At 53.0% G+C, this 18,888-nt stretch overlaps 1 protein-coding gene across 2 annotated transcripts in view; it reads left to right on the top strand.

Annotated features, from left to right (window-relative positions):
- Positions 1–11,179: 11,179 nt before the first annotated feature.
- The window catches only part of STKLD1 (serine/threonine kinase like domain containing 1), a 30,757-nt gene continuing 23,048 nt past the window's right edge, over positions 11,180–18,888 (top strand). Inside the window, exons 1-6 of one of the 2 annotated variants that reach the window (XM_066580393.1) lie at positions 11,180–11,248; positions 11,335–11,421; positions 11,991–12,035; positions 13,665–13,739; positions 15,378–15,482; positions 15,686–15,756. In XM_066580393.1, the coding sequence (XP_066436490.1) occupies positions 11,234–11,248; positions 11,335–11,421; positions 11,991–12,035; positions 13,665–13,739; positions 15,378–15,482; positions 15,686–15,756 (398 nt within the window). In that variant the 5' untranslated portion in view covers positions 11,180–11,233. The remainder of the gene's footprint in view (positions 11,249–11,334; positions 11,422–11,990; positions 12,036–13,664; positions 13,740–15,377; positions 15,483–15,685; positions 15,757–18,888) is intronic. The other variant, XM_066580394.1, reaches the window with a different exon arrangement.

The following is an 18,888-nucleotide window of genomic DNA, read 5'->3' as shown; positions in this document are numbered from 1 at the left end:
TGCAGATAGAGGGGCAACACTGCAGGGGAGGGGTAAATAGAGGGGCAGCACTGCAGGAGGGGGTAGATAGAGGGGCAGCGCTGCAGCAGAGGGGCAGATAGATGGGCAGCACCGCAGCAGAGAGGTAGATAGAGGGGCAGCACAGCAGGAGAGGGGTAGATAGATGGGCAGCCTGCGAGAGAAGGCAGATAGAGGGTAGCACTGCGGGAGAGGGCAGATAGAGGGGCAGCACTGCAGGAGAGAGGCAGATAGAGGGGCAGCACTGCAGGAGAGGGGTAGATAGAGGGGCAGCACTGCAGGAGAGGGGCAGATAGATGGGCAGCACTGCAGGAGAGGGGCAGATAGATGGGCAGCCTGCGAGAGAAGGCAGATAGAGGGTAGCACTGCGGGAGAGGGCAGATAGAGGGGCAGCACTGCGGGAGAGGGGTAGATAGAGGGGCAGCACTGCAGGAGAGAGGCAGATAGAGGGGCAGCACTGCAGGAGAGGGGTAGATAGAGGGGCAGCACTGCAGGAGAGGGGCAGATAGATGGGCAGCACTGCAGGAGAGGGGCAGATAGATGGGCAGCCTGCGAGAGAAGGCAGATAGAGGGTAGCACTGCGGGAGAGGGCAGATAGAGGGGCAGCACTGCGGGAGAGGGGTAGATAGAGGGGCAGCCTGCGAGAGAAGGCAGATAGAGGGTAGCACTGCGGGAGAGGGGCAGATAGAGGGGCAGCACTGCAGGAGAGGGCAGATAGAGGGGCAGCACTGCAGGAGAGGGGTAGATAGATGGGCAGCCTGCGAGAGAAGGCAGATAGAGGGTAGCACTGCGGGAGAGGGCAGATAGAGGGGCAGCACTGCAGGAGAGGGCAGATAGAGAGGCAGCACTGCAGGAGAGGGCAGATAGAGGGGCAGCACTGCAGGAGAGGGGTAGATAGATGGGCAGCCTGCGAGAGAAGGCAGATAGAGGGTAGCACTGCGGGAGAGGGCAGATAGAGGGGCAGCACTGCAGGAGAGGGCAGATAGAGAGGCAGCACTGCAGGAGAGGGGTAGATAGATGGGCAGCCTGCGAGAGAAGGCAGATAGAGGGTAGCACTGCGGGAGAGGGCAGATAGAGGGGCAGCACTGCAGGAGAGAGGCAGATAGAGGGGCAGCACTGCAGGAAAGGGGTAGATAGAGGGGCAGCACTGCAGGAGAGGGGCAGATAGATGGGCAGCACTGCAGGAGAGGGGCAGATAGATGGGCAGCCTGCGAGAGAAGGCAGATAGAGGGTAGCACTGCGGGAGAGGGCAGATAGAGGGGCAGCACTGCAGGAGAGGGGTAGATAGAGGGGCAGCACTGCAGGAGTGCGGCACATAGAGGGGCAACGCTGCAGCAGGAGAGGGGTAGATAGATGGGCAGCACCGCAGGATAGGTGTAGATAGAGGGGCAGCACTGCAGGAGGGGGTAGATAGAGGGGCAGCACTGCAGGAGAGGGGTAGATAGAGGGGGCAGCACTGCAGGAGAGGGGCACATAGAGGGGCATCGCTGCAGCAAAGGGGCAGATAGATGGGCAGCACCACAGCAGAGGGGTAGATAGAGGGGCAGATAGATAGGCAGCACCGCAGGAGAGGGGTAGATAGAGGGGCAGTACTGCAGGAGGGGGGTAGATAGAGGGCAGCACTACAGGAGGGGGGTAGATGGAGGGGCAGCACTGCAGGAGGGGGTGGATGGAGGGGCAGCACTGCAGGAGGGGGTAGATAGAGGGGCAGCACTGCAGCAAGGGGTAGATAGAGGGGCAGCACTGCAGCAGGGGGTAGATAGAGGGGCAGCACTGCAGGAGGGGGTGGATAGAGGGGCAGCGCTGTAGCAGAGGGGCAGATAGATGGGCAGCACTGCAGGAGACAGGCAGATAGATGGGCAGCACTGCAGGAGAGGGGCAGATAGATGGGCAGCCTGCGAGAGAAGGCAGATAGAGGGTAGCACTGCGGGGGAGGGCAGATAGAGGGGCAGCACTGCAGGAGAGAGGCAGATAGAGGGGCAGCACTGCAGGAGAGGGGCACATAGAGGGACAACGCTGCAGCAGGAGAGGGGTAGATAGATGGGCAGCACCGCAGGATAGGTGTAGATAGAGGGGCAGCACTGCAGGAGGGGGTAGATAGAGGGGAAGCACTGCAGGAGAGGGGTAGATAGAGGGGGCAGCACTGCAGGAGAGGGGCACATAGAGGGGCATCGCTGCAGCAAAGGGGCAGATAGATGGGCAGCACCACAGCAGAGGGGTAGATAGAGGGGCAGATAGATAGGCAGCACCGCAGGAGAGGGGTAGATAGAGGGGCAGTACTGCAGGAGGGGGGTAGATAGAGGGCAGCACTACAGGAGGGGGGTAGATGGAGGGGCAGCACTGCAGGAGGGGGTGGATGGAGGGGCAGCACTGCAGGAGGGGGTAGATAGAGGGGCAGCACTGCAGCAAGGGGTAGATAGAGGGGCAGCACTGCAGCAGGGGGTAGATAGAGGGGCAGCACTGCAGGAGGGGGTGGATAGAGGGGCAGCGCTGTAGCAGAGGGGCAGATAGATGGGCAGCACCGCAGCAGAGAGGTAGATAGAGGGGCAGCACATCAGGAGGGAGTAGATAGAGGGGCAGCACTGCAGGAGGAGGGCAGCACTGCAGGAGAGGGGTAGATAGAGTGGCAGCCTGCAAGAGAGGGCAGATAGAGGGGTAGCACTGCGGGAGAGGGCAGATAGAGGGGCAGCACTGCAGGAGAGGGGTAGATAAAGGGGCAGCACTGCAGGAGAGGGGCAGAAAGAGGGGCAACACTGCAGGAGAGGGCAGATAGAGGGGCAGCATTGCAGGAGAGGGGTAGATAGATGGGCAGCACTGCAGGAGAGGGCAGATAGATGGGTAGCACTGCAGGAGAGAGGTAGATAGAGGGGCAGCACTGCAGGAGAGAGGTAGATAGAGGGGCAGCACTGCAGGAAAGAGGCAGATAGAGTGGCAGCACAGCAGGAGGGGGTAGATATTGCGGCGGCACTGCAGGAGAGGGGTGGATAGAGGGGTAGCACTGCGGGAGAGGGCAGATAGAGGGGCAGCACTGCAGGAGAGGGCAGATAGAGGGGCAGCACTGCAGGAGAGGTAGATAGAGGGGCAGTACTGCAGGAGAATGGCAGATAGAGGGGCAGCACTGCAGAAGAGGGGTAGATAGATGAGCAGCACTGCAGGAGAGGACAGATAGAGGGGCATCACTGCAGGAGAGGGGCAGATAGAGGAGGTAGCACGACAGTAGAGGGCAGACAGAGGGGCAGCACTGCAGGAGAGAGGCAGATAGAGGGGCAGCACTGCAGGAGAGAGGCAGATAGAGGGGCAAAACTGCAGGAGAGGGGTAATTAGAGGGGCAGCACTGCAGGAGAGTGCAGATAGAGGGGCAACACTGCAGGGGAGGAGTAAATAGAGGGGCAGCACTGCAGGAGGGGGTAGATAGAGGGGCAGCGCTGCAGCAGAGGGGCAGATAGATGGGCAGCACCGCAGCAGAGAGGTAGATAGAGGGGCAGCACAGCAGGAGAGGGGTAGATAGATGGGCAGCCTGCGAGAGAAGGCAGATAGAGGGTAGCACTGCGGGAGAGGGCAGATAGAGGGGCAGCACTGCAGGAGAGAGGCAGATAGAGGGGCAGCACTGCAGGAGAGGGGTAGATAGAGGGGCAGCACTGCAGGAGAGGGGCAGATAGATGGGCAGCACTGCAGGAGAGGGGCAGATAGATGGGCAGCCTGCGAGAGAAGGCAGATAGAGGGTAGCACTGCGGGAGAGGGCAGATAGAGGGGCAGCACTGCGGGAGAGGGGTAGATAGAGGGGCAGCCTGCGAGAGAAGGCAGATAGAGGGTAGCACTGCGGGAGAGGGGCAGATAGAGGGGCAGCACTGCAGGAGAGGGCAGATAGAGGGGCAGCACTGCAGGAGAGGGGTAGATAGATGGGCAGCCTGCGAGAGAAGGCAGATAGAGGGTAGCACTGCGGGAGAGGGCAGATAGAGGGGCAGCACTGCAGGAGAGGGCAGATAGAGGGGCAGCACTGCAGGAGAGGGCAGATAGAGGGGCAGCACTGCAGGAGAGGGGTAGATAGATGGGCAGCCTGCGAGAGAAGGCAGATAGAGGGTAGCACTGCGGGAGAGGGCAGATAGAGGGGCAGCACTGCAGGAGAGGGCAGATAGAGGGGCAGCACTGCAGGAGAGGGGTAGATAGATGGGCAGCCTGCGAGAGAAGGCAGATAGAGGGTAGCACTGCGGGAGAGGGCAGATAGAGGGGCAGCACTGCAGGAGAGAGGCAGATAGAGGGGCAGCACTGCAGGAGAGGGGTAGATAGAGGGGCAGCACTGCAGGAGAGGGGCAGATAGATGGGCAGCACTGCAGGAGAGGGGCAGATAGATGGGCAGCCTGCGAGAGAAGGCAGATAGAGGGTAGCACTGCGGGAGAGGGCAGATAGAGGGGCAGCACTGCAGGAGAGGGGTAGATAGAGGGGCAGCACTGCAGGAGAGCGGCACATAGAGGGGCAACGCTGCAGCAGGAGAGGGGTAGATAGATGGGCAGCACCGCAGGATAGGTGTAGATAGAGGGGCAGCACTGCAGGAGGGGGTAGATAGAGGGGCAGCACTGCAGGAGAGGGGTAGATAGAGGGGGCAGCACTGCAGGAGAGGGGCACATAGAGGGGCATCGCTGCAGCAAAGGGGCAGATAGATGGGCAGCACCACAGCAGAGGGGTAGATAGAAGGGCAGATAGATAGGCAGCACCGCAGGAGAGGGGTAGATAGAGGGGCAGTACTGCAGGAGGGGGGTAGATAGAGGGCAGCACTACAGGAGGGGGGTAGATGGAGGGGCAGCACTACAGGAGGGGGGTAGATGGAGGGGCAGCACTGCAGGAGGGGGTGGATGGAGGGGCAGCACTGCAGGAGGGGGTAGATAGAGGGGCAGCACTGCAGCAAGGGGTAGATAGAGGGGCAGCACTGCAGCAGGGGGTAGATAGAGGGGGGTAGATAGAGGGGCAGCACTGCAGGAGGGGGTGGATAGAGGGGCAGCGCTGTAGCAGAGGGGCAGATAGATGGGCAGCACTGCAGGAGACAGGCAGATAGATGGGCAGCACTGCAGGAGAGGGGCAGATAGATGGGCAGCCTGCGAGAGAAGGCAGATAGAGGGTAGCACTGCGGGAGAGGGCAGATAGAGGGGCAGCACTGCAGGAGAGAGGCAGATAGAGGGGCAGCACTGCAGGAGAGGGGCAGATAGAGGGGCAGCACTGCAGGAGAGGGGCACATAGAGGGACAACGCTGCAGCAGGAGAGGGGTAGATAGATGGGCAGCACCGCAGGATAGGTGTAGATAGAGGGGCAGCACTGCAGGAGGGGGTAGATAGAGGGGAAGCACTGCAGGAGAGGGGTAGATAGAGGGGGCAGCACTGCAGGAGAGGGGCACATAGAGGGGCATCGCTGCAGCAAAGGGGCAGATAGATGGGCAGCACCACAGCAGAGGGGTAGATAGAGGGGCAGATAGATAGGCAGCACCGCAGGAGAGGGGTAGATAGAGGGGCAGTACTGCAGGAGGGGGGTAGATAGAGGGCAGCACTACAGGAGGGGGGTAGATGGAGGGGCAGCACTGCAGGAGGGGGTGGATGGAGGGGCAGCACTGCAGGAGGGGGTAGATAGAGGGGCAGCACTGCAGCAAGGGGTAGATAGAGGGGCAGCACTGCAGCAGGGGGTAGATAGAGGGGCAGCACTGCAGGAGGGGGTGGATAGAGGGGCAGCGCTGTAGCAGAGGGGCAGATAGATGGGCAGCACCGCAGCAGAGAGGTAGATAGAGGGGCAGCACATCAGGAGGGAGTAGATAGAGGGGCAGCACTGCAGGAGGAGGGCAGCACTGCAGGAGAGGGGTAGATAGAGTGGCAGCCTGCAAGAGAGGGCAGATAGAGGGGTAGCACTGCGGGAGAGGGCAGATAGAGGGGCAGCACTGCAGGAGAGGGGTAGATAAAGGGGCAGCACTGCAGGAGAGGGGCAGAAAGAGGGGCAACACTGCAGGAGAGGGCAGATAGAGGGGCAGCATTGCAGGAGAGGGGTAGATAGATGGGCAGCACTGCAGGAGAGGGCAGATAGATGGGTAGCACTGCAGGAGAGAGGTAGATAGAGGGGCAGCACTGCAGGAGAGAGGTAGATAGAGGGGCAGCACTGCAGGAAAGAGGCAGATAGAGTGGCAGCACAGCAGGAGGGGGTAGATAGTGCGGCGGCACTGCAGGAGAGGGGTGGATAGAGGGGTAGCACTGCGGGAGAGGGCAGATAGAGGGGCAGCACTGCAGGAGAGGGCAGATAGAGGGGCAGCACTGCAGGAGAGGTAGATAGAGGGGCAGTACTGCAGGAGAATGGCAGATAGAGGGGCAGCACTGCAGAAGAGGGGTAGATAGATGAGCAGCACTGCAGGAGAGGACAGATAGAGGGGCATCACTGCAGGAGAGGGGCAGATAGAGGAGGTAGCACGACAGTAGAGGGCAGACAGAGGGGCAGCACTGCAGGAGAGAGGCAGATAGAGGGGCAGCACTGCAGGAGAGAGGCAGATAGAGGGGCAAAACTGCAGGAGAGGGGTAATTAGAGGGGCAGCACTGCAGGAGAGTGCAGATAGAGGGGCAACACTGCAGGGGAGGGGTAAATAGAGGGGCAGCACTGCAGGAGGGGGTAGATAGAGGGGCAGCGCTGCAGCAGAGGGGCAGATAGATGGACAGCACCGCAGCAGAGAGGTAGATAGAGGGGCAGCACAGCAGTAGGGGGTAGATAGAGGGGCAGCACTGCAGGAAAAGGGCAGCACTGCAGGAGAGGGGTAGATAAAGGGGCAGCACTGCAGGAGAGGGGCAGAAAGAGGGGCAACCCTGCAGGAGAGGGCAGATAGAGGGGCAGCATTGCAGGAGAGGGGTAGATAGATGGGCAGCACTGCAAGAGAGGGGCAGTACTGCAGGAGAGGGCAGATAGATGGGTAGCACTGCAGGAGAGAGGTAGATAGAGGGGCAGCACTGCAGGAGAGAGGTAGATAGAGGGGCAGCACTGCAGTAAAGAGGCAGATAGAGTGGCAGAACAGCAGGAGGGGGTTGATAGAGGAGCGGCACTGCAGGAGAGGGGTGGATAGAGGGGTAGCACTGCGGGAGAGGGCAGATAAAGGGGCAGCACTGCAGGAGAGGGCAGATAGAGGGGCAGCACTGCAGGAGAGGTAGATAGAGGGGCAGTACTGCAGGAGAAGGGCAGCACTGCAGGAAAGGACAGATAGAGGGGCAGCACTGCAGGAGAGTGGTAGATAGAGGGGCAGCACTGCAGGAAAGAGGCAGATAGAGTGGCAGCACAGCAGGAGGGGGGTAGATAGAGGGGCAGCACTGCAAGAGAGGGGTGGATAGAGGGGTAGCACAGCGGGAGAGGGCAGATAGAGGGGCAGCACTGCAGGAGAGGGCAGATAGAGGGGCAGCACTGCAGGAGAGGTAGATAGAGGGGCAGTACTGCAGGAGAAGGGCAGATAGAGGGGCAGCACTGCAGAAGAGGGGTAGATAGATGAGCAGCACTGCAAGAGAAGGGCAGCACTGCAGGAGAGGACAGATAGAGGGGCAGCACTGCAGGAGAGGGGCAGATAGAGGAGGTAGCACGACAGGAGAGGGCAGATAGAGGGGCAGCACTGCAGAAGAGAGGCAGACAGAGGGGCAGCACTGCAGGAGAGAGGCAGATAGAGGGGCAGCACTGCAGGAGAGAGGCAGATAGAGGGGCAAAACTGCAGGAGAGGGGTAATTAGAGGGGCAGCACTGCAGGAGAGTGCAGATAGAGGGGCAACACTGCAGGAGAGGGGTAAATAGAGGGGCAGCACTGCAGGAGAGGGGTAGATAGATGGGCAACACTGAAGTAGAGGGCAAATAGAGGGGCAGCACTGCAGCAGAGGGGTAGACATATGGACAGTACTGCAGATAGAGGGGCAGCACTGCAGGAGAGGGGTAGATAGATGGGCAGCACTGCAAGATAGGGGCAGCACTGCAGGAGAGGGGTAGATAGATGGGCAGCACTGCAGGGGAGGGGTAGATAAATGGGCAGCACTGCAGGAGAGGGGTAGACATATGGACAGTACTGCAGATAGAGGGGCAGCACTGCAGGAGAGGGGTAGATAGATGGGCAGCACTGCAAGATAGGGGCAGCACTGCAGGAGAGGGGTAGATAGATGGGCAGCACTGCAGGGGAGGGGTAGATAAATGGGCAGCACTGCAGGAGAGGGGTAGATAGATGGGCAGCACTGCAGGAGAGGGGCAGATAGAGGTGGCAGCACTACAGGAGAGGGCAGATAGAGGGGCAGCACTGCAGGAGAAGGGCAGATAGAGGGGCAGCACTGCAGGAGAGGGCAGATAGAGGGGCAACACTGCAGAAGAGGGGTAAATAGAGGGGCAGCACTGCAGGATAGGGGTAGATAGATAGACAGCACTGCAGATAGAGGGGCAGCACTGCAGGAGATGGCTAGATTGAGGAGCAGCACTGCAGGAGATGGCTAGATTGAGGAGCAGCACTGCAGGAGAGGGGTAGAATGAGGGGCAGCACTGCAGGAGAGAGGTAGATAGAGGGGTATCACTGCAGGAGAGGGGTAGATAGCGGGGCAGCCTCTTCAGAAGATAGGCAGATTGAGGGGCAGCACTGCAGGAGAAGGGCAGATAGAGGGGCAGCACTGCAGGAGAGGGCAGATACAGGGGCAACACTGCAGAAGAGGGGTAGATAGCGGGGCAGTACTGCGGGAGAGGGGCAGCACTACAGGAGAGAGGCAGATAGAGGGGGAAACACTGCAGGAGAGGAGCAGATAGAAGGGCAGCACTGCAGGAGAGGGGTAGATAGCGGGGTAGCTCTGTAGGAGAGGGGTAGATAAGGAGATGTGAGAGGAATAAAACCAGAGGGAAAGGAATGGGGGCATTTTATACAGATACAAATATCCTGCTGCGATTTCACGTGGAATAAAGAGTGTTCCAGAGACTAAAGTATTAGAAGGAAAAATGGATAAAAGACACAAATATAAATCAACATATAAATAAAATAAATGCAAAATAAACATAATTACAAAAATGAGTCCATATATCATGAAGGAAGGGGGGATAGTTATCCCTGTACAGCCTGAGGCGGGGTCACACCGGTGGCGTCTGTGCGGTATTGCGTATTCTACGAGCGGAGAAATAATCGCAGCATACTATATTTTGCTGCGGACTCCGTGCGGACGGCTTCCATTGAAGTCAATAGAGGCCGTCCGACCCGCAGTCTAACATTGTGTATGGGCCGCGGGTCCCCACGACGGCGCATGAAATAAAAATATTTGTTTAAAAACTGTACTGCGCATGACTGACGACGAACAAGTGCGGTCATCTACAATACAGTTATCAGGTATGCAGGGTGGCCGGCCGGGCTTACAGACGGAATTTGCTGCAGGCCTCCACATGGTGAATCTTGTCCGTCCGTGTGAGCCCCGCCATATGCAACGTCCGAAGTTGATGGTCCTTCTTTATAAAACCGTTGATTTTGCTAAAATGGCGCATTTAGTATAATACTTTTGCCCTTTCAAATTCCTAGTTTGCTGCAGTTTGCACGTCGCTCCGCCCCGAAACTGCTTCACCCTTCGCTGCTCCAACCTGCGCCGCTCTGCCCTGCACTGCTCCGCCCTGTGTCGGTCTGCCCTGCGCCGCTCTGAGGTACTCGCACAAGAAGCACGGATAACATCTGCGGCTCCTCTGTGACAGACACCATATTGGATCCCCTCCACAATATCATTTCCTTCTAACCTTGCGGCCCTTTTACACGGGACGACTTGTCGGAGAGGACGTCCCAACAATAATCAGTGCTGTGCTTTTACACCGAAGCGATCATCGCTCGGTGACTGGAGGCAGAGCGCAACGACTCACCCCTCCGTTCCCAGTAAACAGGTCGTCGTTCACAGATGTACAACTGCCTGTTTACGCAGCCGATCTGTAGTTCATTTTTATGGATGCGGAAACTGAAGGAAGAACAAGAAGCGAACAAATTCCCATTCATCATTCATTCGGGGTGTGCCTTTACACTGAACAATGCGGAATGTGGAAATCTAAACGATTTACCGGCCCGTGTAAAAGAGCCCTCTGGCTGCTTTTACGTGTAGCTATGAATCGCTCGCATGATTGCAGAGTTCGCTCGTACAGCCATTTTATACAGGCAGATAAAACGTGCGCAATTTCATTCTGAATTGCGTCCACAAATCGTTCGGTTGTTCGCATGCACTGTACCAAGAAATATAAGCGACTAAATGATCGCTGTTTACACGCAAGGACCAAGGAATGAGTTAATGATTAATTTAATGTGCGCATAAAGTGAAAAAGGATCGAAAAGCGAGCGAATTCTCGTTCATCATTGGCCGCGGTTACACTGAACGATTTTTTGAACGATATTCATTCCGTCTTAAAGAGCCCTTTGAGGGCGACTTCCTGTGTAAGAGGACTCTGTCCCCCCCAAAAAAGTAAGGTTGGATTTACACGGGGGAGCGCGCGCGCCAATGTGCGTTGTTTACGCCGATGCGAGATGTTTTTTATTCCAAAACACATCGCATTTCTTCCGTGACATTGCGGTGCAGATTTCACGTATGTCGGAGGATCGCAAGTGTTTACCATTGATTTCAATGGGAACATCGCACTCACGTGCGGGCGCCAGCGCGATGTCTCATTGGAAACAATAGGCGAGGCGTTCCGAGGGAAGGCGAAAAGAGAGAACATGCTGCCATTTTTATCCTCATGAGGGGAAAAAATGCTCATGGGAATAAGTCGATTTAAAAGAATGTTCATATTTTTGCGTCTCGCAGCACACAAGACGCGCGCAATATTTTCGCCCCTATGAATAAGCCCTAATTCGTACAGTTCTCCCATAATTCACTGCTTCACCAGCCTCCCTGCACCAACACTGATCTCAGTGACCACCAGGTTTAATCCCATGTTTATAGAAACGTCTCCATGTTGCGTTCATCATTACAGACAAGTATCAAATCGCACAATCATAAATTACTGTAACTGCACGAGTTGCACAGTGCTGCATTACTGCGCATGCGTCCCGGCTAAACTACAACCCTCCAGTGAGATGCGCATGCGTACACTCACATTAAGCATTCTTGGCGCCGTCCAGTCAGCGGGAGAGGGGGCGTGGCTCATGCTTCTGCTCTTAGCGCCTTCTCTCGTTCCCATGGTAACGATAGGACGCTGCGGCGGACGGAAGCCGATACGGCTCAAAGTAAGGACGCAGAATGAATGAATACAAGGTAATAGAATGAGTTGCCATCATTCCTTGTACACGAGAAGAGTCTTCTATGTAGAGACACAATCTACTCTTTATGTGTGCTTGCAGGTCTTGGAAGAATGGGGGGCCGGAGCTTTTGGGGTGAGCTGTCTGGTGGAGAAGTTAGGGGAAGGGAGGAAATTTGCAATAAAAAAGGTAACTATGATGCAGTTTAGTAATCAGCTATTCCCATACCTCCCATGCCAAGGAGAATGCCCGCAGGTGTGCCAAGTCTCCTCACTGCATGCACTGACCCCCAATTTCAGCGTCTGGACCCGCGCCTGTCATCTTGGCACATCATGAGCCCGGCTTCACATGGGCATAAGTGGATTTCTGCACGTTTGCGCTGTGTATTTCACGGTGGGTATTGTGGTTTTGCGCGTGTGTGCGCTGTATTTCGTTTACTGTATTTCTGCGCCCGCATGCCCAGCGTATTCACATGCACCAATAATCCCGCAAGCTCCTCCCATTGATTGTAATCGGTAATTAAGCTTCATGACTTTAACATGTACTATTTTTGGGCATAATCCGCTCGATAATAGAACATACTGATGGTTTTATTTTTTGTTTGGCGTGACAGAAATACGCACCTCTGACTGAACCTATTTAAATCAATGGCTTCCGTTCGCTGCGTGTCGCACGCGCAAATGTTTGCAAGCATAATACACAGCGCAAATACGTTTGTGTGAAGCCGCGTTATCTGACATGTTATCTGTCTTTTACAGGTGGAGTGCATTGATGAGCGGGAAGGAAATCTCGCCCTGGAGGAGGTAATTATCATACGTGGGCAACACGAACGTCCATGGAGGAAAATATATGGCGATCCGTGAGCACCCGTCGCAGGATTGTTGGGTGGATCCAATGATAAAAAGTTGCTTGCTTCTCTAGAGAGGGTCCTGCACCCCATAACTGCCCCCTGATCATTAGCGGACGGCTGCACTCTGAGGCCACATTCACATGAGCGCAAAACTTGTAGCGAGGTACAAAACGCTGGTGAATATGAAGCCCGTTCTTTTGAATGGAGTCATACACACGCGCTATACTTGTCCCTCGGAACGCATCGCTCATTGTTTTCAGTGGGACCATAAAACGATGAGAAGTTCCCATTGTAAACGACGGGAAACGTTTGAAAACGGCCTCGCATACAATGGGGGTGAAGGGATTCCCCCGCGGGGCTGAAGGGATTTCCCCGTCACGCTGTTACAGCGCGCGGCCGTGGATCGCAGAGTTCTCCCATTGCTTTCAATGTGGCCGGCGCTGTAGAATTATGAACTCCATGCTTTGAAATGGTTTTTCTCACATTTGTGATGCTTTCACTCGTGCAATGTTGCGTGAAAAACAAAATGGCGGCACGTCCTATCTTTCTGTGTTTTGGTCTTTTTTTATCGCCCGTGTTTCCTTTGGAGCCTTTTTTTATTGCACCGCATGAACTTGCGATTTTCGTGTGACGTCACGCAATTTTAACATTAGAAAGTCCTATTGTCTTTCTCGCGAGAAAAAGCAGCGCTGGCGCTCAGAAACCTCGCGAACAAAGACGTGATTTTCTCACGGCGATATCGCGATCACCAGTGTCAAACTACCTTGGGGCACACTGGCGTAATACAGGCAGCATACAACACCAGTGATTTCATTGGTGTATTCAGATGAGTGCTTCACACGGGCGTATTTGCGCACACATCAATTAATTGGACATAATGCAGAGAATAGAAAAAAAACCCCATAAACTTGCTCTACTTTCTGTGTAATTGCACAAATGCCCACGCAATACGCAAGGGGATGCGCAAAACCGCAGGAAAGAAAAACGCACCTTATTAAATCGTGGCGGGGGGCGGTGATGCACGTGCAAATAAACAGACCCTGTGTGTGAAAAAAAGCGCAGTACAATGCACAGACGCGCGCAAATCAATCTTGTTCATAGCGCGAATACGTTGTGCCGAAGCGCGCCCGTGCAACCGCAGCGAAAACTGTGCATTTTTCGCAGAACAGAATTGCTTGTGCTGATGTAAGTGAGTGAGCGATTACCGCAGGGAATGACAGAACGAGCCGATCCCTGATGAAATGTGTCCTATAATAAACGCCTTTTCCGATTGGCTGAACAGAACCGCATTAATTACACTTATTAATTATAATAATCGTATGAGACTAGAATAAAACTGTCTGCTTTCTTCTAGAAATGGCGCTGCTCTTGTCCATAGACTGTCCGACTTTTTGACTTGAACAGGTCTAAGCTGCAATACCAGACGTGCCCCAAGGACAAGAGTGGCGCTGTTTCTAGAGGAAAGCGGCATTTATTCCCACAGTACAATCCAACAGCGTCTGCCGTCTTCAGTGGTTTGTCAGAAGCGTCCGCCGTTGCGGATGGTGTGCACTATCTAATATTTGATCTCGTCCCTCTGCAGGCTCTGCCACTGCTGGAGCTTCAGCACCCCCATATATGCTCTTATAAGGAGTTTTTCATGGTCTGGGACTGTAAGGTATGTATTCTAAACCTATAAGGTATGTCTATGGACGCGTATTGCTGGCGCTGCATGTGACGGAATGATTATCATTCAAAAAACTCCTTCAAACGTGCGAAAATGAATGATCATTGGATCTGAGTAAAAGCCAATGAATGAACGGCGAATGAGAATCGTTCGCTTTTGTTCGTCGTTCATTTTCTGCCGGCATAACGATCATCGTTGGCTCGTTCACTAATCATTGGTTTTAAATACTGATCGATCGGTCGTTCTCAGTCACTCAGGCCTCCTTCACGATTTTCTGCAACAAAGTTACGTGAGATTCCTATGAAAAGCCTTCAGATTAGCGAATTGTAGCCACGTCTACAAAAGATAGGACATCAGCGGTAGAATTCAGCGACTGAAACTTCCTGCTGTGTGGGAAAAAATAGGTCTAGACCTACCTTGTTGCAGAAAATTGCAGAAGCCTCCATATACTTCTATGGGGGCTATGCGAGGCGGCTGGCAAAGGGTGATTAATTCCCCTGTGGTGCAGATGCTGGGGTTCCTCTGCAGAGAAGAAGGAATTCCTCGGCAGCGGGGAGAGAGGGGTTCCCCTACAGGGGAGAAGAAGAAATTTCTCGGCAGCGGGGAGAGAGGGGTTCCCCTACAGGGGAGAAGAAGGAATTCCCCAGCAGCAGGGAGAGAGGGTTCCCCCTGCAGGGAAGAAAAAGAAGGAATTCCTCAGCAGTGGGAAGAGAGGGGTTCCCCTACAGGGGAGAAGAAGGAATTCCCCAGCAGCGGAGAGAGAGGGGTTCCCCTGCAGGGGAGAAGAAGGAGTTCCTCAGCAGCGGGAAGAGAGGGGTTTCCCTGCAGGGGAGAAGAAGGAATTCCCCAGCAGCGGGGAGAGAGGGGTTCCATGCAGGAGGATTCCGCTGCTGGGGAATTCCTTCTCCCCTGCAGGGGAACCCCTCTCTCCCTGCTACAGGGGAATTCCTTCATCTCCCCTGTAGAAGAAACCCTCTTTCTTGGCTGCTGGGAAATTCCTTCATCTCCCCTGCAGGTGAACCCCTCTCTCTCCGCTGCTGGGGAATTCCTTCTCCCCTGCAGAAGAAACCCTCTTTCTTGGCTGCTGGGAAATTCCTTCATCTCCCCTGCAGGGGAACCCTGACATCTACACTGCTGTTGAATTTCTTCTTGTTACCTGCAGGGGAACTCTGGAATCTGCGCTGCTGTGAATATCCCTCCAGCCCTACTGAGATGAAGGCCCCGTAAAGAAGGGGGTTTCCCCCAGGGCTTCCCTTCATCTCTCTCTTCCTCCCAGAGCTGCAGCACTTTTTTGCTAAAACACTCAGCTCCCAATCGTGTGAATGGGCAATTTCACTGCTAATTAAGCTCGGGACTTGATAACGGGAAATTGTCCATCCACGCAATTTTCTGCAGCGCCAGCTGCTATATATATTTTTTGCGCCGTGATTTTGTAGCCCGTATGAATGAGTCCTTATACAGTGAATGTTAAACGACTGAACGATTTCTCGTTTGAACGAGCCAACAATGTATCTGCTGTATAATCAAGCTGTGCGAACGAACGAGCTAACGATGACGTCAGTCGCCTGATCAAACGATAATCGACTGGTCTAACAAGTTCCTGACCGGTGATTATGATTCTCACTTCAGATCTCTTCACTGTGTTTTTGCCTGGTGATGGATTACTGTGAGCGGGGAAACCTGGAGCAGATGGTGCAAGAGAACCGACAGCAGGGGAAGATAATCAGCGAAGAGGTAAAGCGAGAGGTTAATTAGGGCTCGTTCACATCAGTGTTTTGCTTTCCATGGTCAGTCCTGTTGGAACCAGCAAGCCCGATTGAGAAAACTCTCCTGCCTATGTTCCGCCTAATTCTAGCCACAGATATAGGAGACCTGGAATCGGCCGTTATCCACCGTTTTTGCCCATGTATTACTTTCTTTTCTTTCTTTTATAACAGATCATTCAGCAGTTTCTCGGCCAGGCCACGGATGCTTTAATTTATATTCACAAAAAGTGCGTCACCCACAGGTACGTCTGGATTTACTTGTTCAGAGCCTTTAATTATGGGATGAAATGAGTCCTGAGGGATCAACCGCAGCCTTCAGACTGAGTTTATCACTTTTAGGTATGTTCACATGTAACAGAAATACTGTGTTTTCCCTAAAATAAGCCCTATCCCGATAATAACTCTCCCCCCCCCCCCTGATTTGCAGGAGAGGCTTGAAATATAAGCCCTCCCTCAAAAATAAGCCCTAGCTAAACTACATGAAAAAAACCCTATCAATACTCACCTATCCGGCGGCGTCTGAGTCCCTCGTGCTGGTCTCCGGTGCTGCGGCAGGCTTCCGTGTCCCCTGCGCTGACATATCACTCTCTTTCTGGTGACAGGGCTTTGAATAGCCCTGCTTACAGCAAGTTAAGCAGATGGTAGAAGATTTGTGGGGTTACCCCACTTCCCACCTCCAGCAAGTGAGTGCTGTGATTGGATCGAGCGCCAGCCAATCCTCTGATTGGCTGAACCAGCGTCGCTTGTGATCCAGTCACAGCACTTGTTTGCTGGAGGCGTGGTATTCAAAGCCCCGTCACCAGAAAGAGATTGATATGTCAGTGCAGAGAACACGGAAGCCTGCTGGAGACCAGCGCGAGGAGCTCAGATGCCGCGGCCCAGGTGAGTATAAGACACCGCCCGAAAATAAGACACTGTACCTCTTTTGGGGCAAAAATTAATATAAGACAGAGTCTTATTTTCTGGGAAACACGATAGTGTTCACAATTTCTGCTTGCAGTTTTGTTTAAATCAAGAGACTGAAAACATGATGTCCAGCTGACAATAATCGTTGCAATAGAGAACTGTAATATAGGAACAGGACTTGTTACAGTGTAGTACAGAAATCATTGCTATACAATATCAGCGTATTAGATAATTAAAAAATAATATCTAGGGGGGAGAAACCAGAAAAAATATAGAAAAAGTATATGTAGAAAGGGAGAGGGCCCTAAAAAAAAAAAACTCCCTGTAATGCCTTATAGTGTCCACTGACAATAAGAAGCACACGCCCTGAAAAGGGCGACCCTGTGCTGAAACTTGACCCTATGTATTCCCTAAAAACCCTAGCTAAAGGGATGAAAAAAGGAAAAGTAAAACAAAAAATAAAATAAATCATATCAATGGTCTTTTTAGATACACTCCCCTCCGAATACTGAGCGCTCACTTGGGCAAAGTAATAGGGAACCACTGTTCCCCCGACACCAGTTCTCATGGTATGGAGTCTTCCTCCCTCCTCCTCTTGTCATCAGTGAGTGGATTGGCCGAGACAAAGAAGCGGGCTGGATGAGTCAATATAATCAACTTCCAACTGTCAATCAATAGGAAGCCTTATCAGGGAGAGACAAAGAAACTAAATTTTAGTAAAGCAAAATTTGATGAGCTTAGAACTGCTATCGGTAACATTAATTGGGACAACATCCTCAAAAATATCAGTACGGAGGAAAAATGGGAAAAGTTCAAAAGGATCCTAATCACCTCATGTGAGCAGTTCATTCCCTTTAAAAATAAAAGAAACTCAACTAAAAGGAAACCAATGTGGCTCGACAAGACTGTACGAGGGGCAATAAACGAAAAGAAGAAAGCGTTCAAACTACTAAAGCAAGAAGGCAGCGAAGAAGCGCTAAAATCATACAGGGAAAAAAACAAAATATGCAAAGATACGATCAAAACTGCCAAGGAGGAAGCAGAAAGACGGATCGCAAAAGAGAGCAGAAACAACCCGAAGCTATTTTTCAACTACATAAACAGCAAAAGGATTTGCAGGGAGAGCGCTGGCCCTTTAAAAAACAATGCAGGAGAAATCATTGATGATGACGAAGGGAAAGCAAATCTACTAAACAGCTTCTTCTCAAGTGTGTTCACCAAAGAAAAGGAAATGCCACACGAGATGCAGGGGAATAAAACGAACCCCTTACAAAATATCTCATACCTAACGCAGGAGGAGGTGCGGAAGCGTCTAAAGAAAACTAAAATTGATAAATCACCGGGCCCAGATGGATTACACCCAAGGATACTAAAGGAACTAAGTGACGAGATAGCTAGGCCGCTATACCTAATATTTCTAGACACTATCAAGACCGGAGTAGTACCATTGGACTGGCGCATTGCCAACGTGGTTCCAATTTACAAAAAAGGGAGCAAAAGTGAGCCTGGTAACTACAGGCCAGTAAGTCTCACTTCAGTAACGGGAAAAATTTTCGAGGGGATTCTGAGAGACGCCATCGATGAGTACCTCAAGGAGATTAAAAGAATAACTCCTCACCAGCATGGATTCATGAAGGGTCGCTCATGTCAGACAAATCTGATCAGTTTCTACGATGAAGTAAGCTCTAAGCTGGACCAGGGAGAATCTATTGATCTTGTATATCTGGACTTCTCTAAAGCCTTTGACACCGTGCCACATAATAGGCTAATATACAAAATGAGGCAACTCGGACTGGGCGAAAACGTGTGTAAGTGGGTAAAAAATTGGCTCAACGATAGAAAGCAGAGGGTGGTAATAAATGGTTCGTACTCTGATTGGACCACAGTCGCTAGCGGGGTGCCACAGGGTTCAGTATTAGGCCCCACTCTGTTCAACATATTTATTAATGACCTGATAGAGGGGCTGCACAGCAAAATATCAATATTTGCAGATGACACAAAATTATACAATATAATTAATGCAACGGAGGACAATGTGCGGCTACAAACGGACCTGGATAAGATGGGGGCTTGGGCAGAAAAATGGCAAATGAAGTTCAATGTTGAAAAATGTAAGACTATGCACATGGGCAGGAGGAACGGATGTCACAAATATTTACTTAATGGGGTACCGCTGGGGAAAAGTGATATGGAAAAGGATCTAGGGGTATTAGTGGATAATAGACTAAACTGGAGTAACCAATGCCAGTCAGCTGCTGCAAAGGCAAATAAAGTCTTGGGGTGCATTAAAAGAGGTATAGGGGCGAAGGACGAGAACATTATCCTTCCATTATATAAGGCACTTGTCAGGCCTCACATGGAATACTGCGTACAATTCTGGACACCGGTGCTCAGGAAAGATGTCACAGTGCTTGAAGGGGTTCAAAGAAGGGCAACTAAACTAATACATGGAATGACGGGACTGGAAT

This window comes from Eleutherodactylus coqui, chromosome 10 (assembly GCF_035609145.1).
Source record: "Eleutherodactylus coqui strain aEleCoq1 chromosome 10, aEleCoq1.hap1, whole genome shotgun sequence".
NCBI classification, from domain to species: Eukaryota; Metazoa; Chordata; class Amphibia; order Anura; family Eleutherodactylidae; genus Eleutherodactylus; species Eleutherodactylus coqui.
This window is presented reverse-complemented; position numbering and strand designations above follow the sequence as displayed.